The sequence below is a fragment of the Pteropus vampyrus genome, unplaced genomic scaffold (genome assembly GCF_000151845.1).
Source record: "Pteropus vampyrus isolate Shadow unplaced genomic scaffold, Pvam_2.0 Scaffold66, whole genome shotgun sequence".
NCBI lineage: Eukaryota > Metazoa > Chordata > Mammalia > Chiroptera > Pteropodidae > Pteropus > Pteropus vampyrus.
In genome coordinates, this window is record NW_011888847.1 from 3981257 (window position 1) to 3987557 (window position 6301).

Sequence of the window (6301 nt, forward strand, 5' to 3'; positions counted from 1 at the left end):
TCTGTCATTAGTTGGGCCTATAGGAGACCTAGCTGGTTGGGATACATAGCATTAAGCAAAGGACCATGCTCAGTTTATCTGTGCATCCTAAGAGCTGGTAAGATTGTTAGGATAAACAGCATCTTGAAAGCAGAGTTTAAAACATAACCTTGCAAAGCACTATTTCTACTTAATGTTGCTAATGGCGACACAGATATTAACATCACAGCTTACAGAAAATGCAGCTGAATACGCGGTATGCATTCTAAACACAGTTATCTGAAAGATAATGTTGTCTACTCCATCACTCCAAATCAAATATCCCAAAAGTAATTGTTGTAGTTCTTTAATAGGTCTTTTTCCCAAGAAAGCTCACCTTTCTCCTTAGTTCTGGTGCAGAATTTATAACACTTTGTAGGATACGTCATATGAGCAATTTTAATGTGCTTTAGTGGGAGTGATATATAATCTCCTGAAAATTCACCCCTTAAATAAGTCCTAATGGGCTCAGAGAACAGCAGTAGCTTAAGTAGATCTATTAAAAAAGGCCGAGTGGGTCAGTGATTGGGATAGAGATATCATTTCAGCTCTCTCTTCAGTTACTGATCAAAATACATTGACGGTCAGTCTACTTTGGCCATTAACCGTGCACACACACACACACACACACACACACACACACATACACACACACACCACACACCACACACCACACACACACACACATACACACACACACACACACACACACTCACACCCCTCTATATAATTCACTTGCGGAATCAACACTTGCTTTGTTCCACTGATACAAATCACAGACTTATGACAAAGGAAAGGGGCAGGGCCATTTTCATTATCTCCCTTAGAATCAGAGTTTTATGTTGAGCACAGAGCATTTACAACTCCTCTCAAAGGGAAATTAATTAGTGCAAAGAACAAGGAGGCATTTCTCTGTCACTTTCCACAAAAAGGAAGACCTCTATGTAATTGTCAAGGTGAAATGTGCTAAGTTAAATTCACTATTTCAGATTAACTTTCAGCGGAAGAACGGCCTCTATCAGTAGTTTTCAACTGACTGTTGTGGGAGCTGCCACAGATGCCATATTCTGATCTCACTTGGCTCTGCCCCTTAAGGTGTGAGATCTTTGGCATTTTGTCTTTCTTCTTTGGGACTGAGTTTCCTCAGGTGAGGTGAAAGGGCTGACTACATTTGGGTTAAAGATCTTTTCAGGTGTAAAAGTCTGTGAGTGAGAGTTAGAATTATCCATGACCACAGCATCTGGAAGAAAACAAAGAAATTCTAGAGCCTATTTTGAGAGAAAAAAAATATTTTTCATGAAAACACCTTAAATGCCAAACTTTTTCACCATTGAGAGTAAAGTAAAGAATATAGAAAATAGAAACAATCTACCATACATAGTTATCAAAAATGCTGAGAGAGCGAGCGAGGTGATGTACCTTCCCCATTCCGTTCCAAATTCTCAGGCTGCAGGCATGCAGATATGGTGCTGACTGTCCCACATACCTAACTCCACGCGCCAGGCTATGGGTGGCATTTCAGACTTGTTTTCCAAGCCTTTAGAGAATTCAAATGTACAGAATCATTTTATTTTTGCAGAGCTACAATAAACTGGAAAGCCATCAAACGCTGAATGAAAGCGTTCACTGGATAAAAAGAAAATCTTACTTCCAGACTCTTAGATTATTGTGATTGAACTGGAGTCTGGAAAGGCAGGCTTAAAATTAACAATCACTCACTGTTCTAAACTCAGCAAGGACTGGGCTAGACTACATTCCAGCGGAAAGGAACTCTTACATTAAATTCAACATTTAACAAGTCAACCAAGAAACTTAATAGGCAGTTTTTTTTTTCTATACCTGTGGTTAAATATTCTAATATTTTGATGTTTGCCAACAGCATCTTTTTGCAGGTGTGGCTGTACCTCAATTTTTCCTCCTGTTTATTTCAAAGTTGACATTTTACAAGTTATTTAGGAATTATTGAACCACAAAACTATATTTCATTGTCAAAAATGCTGAATAGTGAAATAATGACTAGCTTTCACAGTTTGCCTTTTTATTTTATAATCTAGTTGAGCTAATAATTTAGATATGAACCAAGAGACTGTCTCTTCTGGGAAATAAGTTATTTCCCCCACTGCCCACAGGTTTATGAATGTCTGAATGTAAATATATGAATATATGAATGATTTAAGAATGTAAACATATCACCGCTTGTTGTAATCATGTGCATTTTGCTTGAACCACAATGTAGGTTTGGAATAGGTTTGTGAATAGAGCTTGTTTTCATGTAAATGGGATAAAGCAGTACCACTGGTTAGCTATGCAGGGAACCAGACAATGCCACCCTTGCTGGAAATACTTCAATAAGATTTTAATCCATGTACCTAATATTTGAACTCTGACTCTTGCTTCATATTCCTGTGGCCTAATCTAGATCTCGTTGACTGACAATGACTAAAGGATGATGTGAAACTTAACGTGATCTATTTGTGTGGCACCTATTTTTGGCACTGAGTATTTCAGGTTTCGTCTTGGAGGTAATGTCTAAAGGGAGCTTTCATTTCCTCCTCTATGACATTCTAAAAAAAAAAAAAAAAAAAAGCAGCACGGTCTGCCTGCCTGCCCCTAGAAGGAGCGTCCAGGCAAAACTCTATAGAGAAACGCTAAACCAACAGGACATAAAGAACTCATGGAACCCTGCACTTCACTGCTATATGCACAACATGCATATTATAAACATCACTGTACTTTCTAAGTTTCTAAGCAGCTTACCCATCTCTGTGAGTATGAAGAGAGACCATTACCAAAGCATTTCTTTTGGAAATAATATCAGCATCTCAGTGAGAGTAGCTTAATGTTTCACATTTACAAATGGAAAATGATAAACAGGCTGACATATTGGCACTTAGAACACCAGGGAAAAAAAAAACTTAATTCATGCATAGAAAATGTGCACAACATTTTATGCCATGCTTGGCTTCATTGTGACCTAATGTTTATAATATGTAAATAATGGCTTCCTTTTAAAGCAAAGAACTTTTAATATACAGATTCATCTGAAGTCCTTTTTCTTTAATATAAACAGAAATAGAAAGAAAAAAATTCTTTTGTAATAAATAAATACCCAATGACAAAGGTTACTACTGAAGGGATTTAAAATGACAGAAGTCAACAGAAAACTTTCAATATCATACTTCTACTTTAATATGAAGATATTGTTATCAAAGGAAAAGACTCAAGAAATTCTTTGATAAAAATAATCTCACACTATCTTTGAAGCGGTTTCATTTATTTTACTACCCACTGTGTTCTTTATCGGAAGGCCAAGGGTAAGAAGTTTCCTAGTTATGATTAGGAAAGAATCTGATAGATCAGAAGACCCAATTGAAGTTGGACATAATAAGTATTAAAGTATTACATGACATCAATCCTGCCATTCCATTACTCTCTCCATCTTTGTGCACAGACTAATTATTCTGAAGCCAGTGTTCAGGAGAAAATAGAAACATACTTACCCTGGGCTGGAGTAATCTCTTTATTGCATCAACAAGGCTGGCTCTGTACTGGTCCAGAAACAGGCTGACATTGAGAAGAGAGCAGAATCCAGATTAAACTAGGTTTTCAAGTCTAATGATACTAATGGAGATAAGCACAGGGCTAATGACACATGTTTACTCAACACTAAAAAAGAGAAATTGTTTCCTTCTATTCAAGTGTCTTATTGGAAAAATAAAAAAGATGTTGCAGTCAGTGGTATCCAACCAAAGCCAAGCCATCAACATGCAATAGGCCAGTATTCACGAGAGACTGGGCCATGTGTTAATGTTAAAAGAACAACTTCTAAGCCACTGTTTGGGGGAATCGTCCTGCTGAGACGAAGCTCTCCCAGCTTCCTGTCATTGGAGCTTAGCCTCTGTAGACCTGGGCCCTCTGCCCACCGAGAGTGCTGTGAGGCCACCCTCCAAAAACAAACCAGTGGCCCTATGACACCCAAACCACAGAGCAGGTCTCAAATGGTGATGGTTTTTAGTGACTATGGATAGCACGGAGGTTAGAGTTGACTGGAGACCTAGGACTAAATGGCTCCAAAAACAAAGATAAGGTTTAGGCAATGTGTCACAGAGACCATGGCAACTCTGGATTCCCCAACCTTGATCTCCATGTTGAATTCATTCCAGTTCACCGTCTTTCTTTTTTATCCTTTGGTCTTCTGAGAATTTCTGTTGTTGTTCTGTTACCCCTTTGGCTGGGTCAGTCTGACCCTATCTTCACCAGGCCTTATCTTGGAAGCTTGGGACAGAGTGTCCTTATCTGGGACTTGCAGGTTAGAACATTGGGCAACCTTGTGCATTGGCCATCCCATGAGGGGCTCAGCAAGGCCCCCCACTCTCATTTCTAATGCTTCAGTTTGGTGCAGGCCCCTCTGATCTGGCCTCCCTGCTTTTCACGTGGCATGAGTAAGTACTTCCCATTCTAGAGCCCTCCCTCATCCTTCTCAGAGCTATGGGTAAGTATCAGCTGTCAGTAGGAGGGCTGCTGTGTGGAGCCATACTTCAGGCAAGCAGGGAGCATAGCTCATTGTTTAATAGAACTCTGGCTCTGACTTTTCTATGTCACCTTGGGCTAGTCACTTCACATGAGATTTCTGTTTCTTTGTCAATAAAGGCCCACTTATGTGGCTGTAGTGGGAATCAAATTCACAATCTACGTTAGTGGACACATATTTGTTGATCACCTACTTCATACTAGAGGCTGTTTTAGGCATTAGAAATAAGCTATGAATATGGCAAAGTTCCAACCCTCAAAGAGCTTCCGGTCTGCATTCATTTACCCATCGCTAGTTCTGGCACAGCATACAAACATAGAAGGGACTCAAATAAATATTTGTTTACTGTATGACTGGCAGATCGACACAGTCCTTGAAGTTGGGGAGCTTGTATAGGGGGTTAGTTTCAAGGACCCTAACACAGGCTCTACACCCTCCTTTACTGTTATCGTTATGGAAGAAATCAAAGTTTAGACAGAATGTCTCACCAGACTAGGTTTTCTTCCAGTTCTCTCATTTGAGAGGGAGGAGCGGAGAGAGCAATTTCCAAGAAGTTTCCAAGAAGTCAGTGCTTGGTTTTCACCATATGATTAGTAGAAGGTTCTTCTATAAAATGATGCTTTGAGCAATGGGAAAAGGATACTCTAAAGATGAGCCAGAAATCATATTTAGAATGGGAACCTTATCCCATTCCATCCCTCGGTCAAGATAACCTGATTATTACCCATGGGAAAATTTTCTTATCGTTCCGCAAAAAAATGTACTTAAATCTTAGAACACAGAATGTGTCCAATTTAAGTGCTCTAAAATTTTCCTTTAAGTCATATTCATCAGTGATTAATAACCATTAAGGATTAATAAGAAAGAGATCAAATGGTATCAAAGCCTTTTAAATTTTTTTCTCTTCAGGACTATATACCTTATTCTTTAGTGAGACAATAATATCTTAAGCTTTAATAATTCAGCATTTTGGTTTTGTTTCTTAAGAAGACTATCATTGTGGGAAAGTATCTCTGTCATTAGTTGGGCCTATAGGAGACCTAGCTGGTTGGGATACATAGCATTAAGCAAAGGACCATGCTCAGTTTATCTGTGCATCCTAAGAGCTGGTAAGATTGTTAGGATAAACAGCATCTTGAAAGCAGAGTTTAAAACATAACCTTGCAAAGCACTATTTCTACTTAATGTTGCTAATGGCGACACAGATATTAACATCACAGCTTACAGAAAATGCAGCTGAATACGCGGTATGCATTCTAAACACAGTTATCTGAAAGATAATGTTGTCTACTCCATCACTCCAAATCAAATATCCCAAAAGTAATTGTTGTAGTTCTTTAATAGGTCTTTTTCCCAAGAAAGCTCACCTTTCTCCTTAGTTCTGGTGCAGAATTTATAACACTTTGTAGGATACGTCATATGAGCAATTTTAATGTGCTTTAGTGGGAGTGATATATAATCTCCTGAAAATTCACCCCTTAAATAAGTCCTAATGGGCTCAGAGAACAGCAGTAGCTTAAGTAGATCTATTAAAAAAGGCCGAGTGGGTCAGTGATTGGGATAGAGATATCATTTCAGCTCTCTCTTCAGTTACTGATCAAAATACATTGACGGTCAGTCTACTTTGGCCATTAACCGTGCACACACACACACACACACACACACACACACACATACACACACACACCACACACCACACACCACACACACACACACATACACACACACACACACACACACACTCACACCCCT

General features: G+C 38.9%; 1 protein-coding gene across 4 annotated transcripts in view; it reads right to left on the bottom strand.

The window, feature by feature from the left end:
* CAMKMT (calmodulin-lysine N-methyltransferase) overlaps nucleotides 1-6301 on the bottom strand; it is a 354956-nt gene that overhangs the window by 20379 nt on the left and 328276 nt on the right. For all 4 annotated transcript variants that reach the window (XM_023531292.1, XM_023531291.1, XM_011361337.2 and 1 more), the window contains one exon: nucleotides 3519-3582. In XM_023531292.1, the coding sequence (XP_023387060.1) occupies nucleotides 3519-3582 (64 nt within the window). The remainder of the gene's footprint in view (nucleotides 1-3518; nucleotides 3583-6301) is intronic.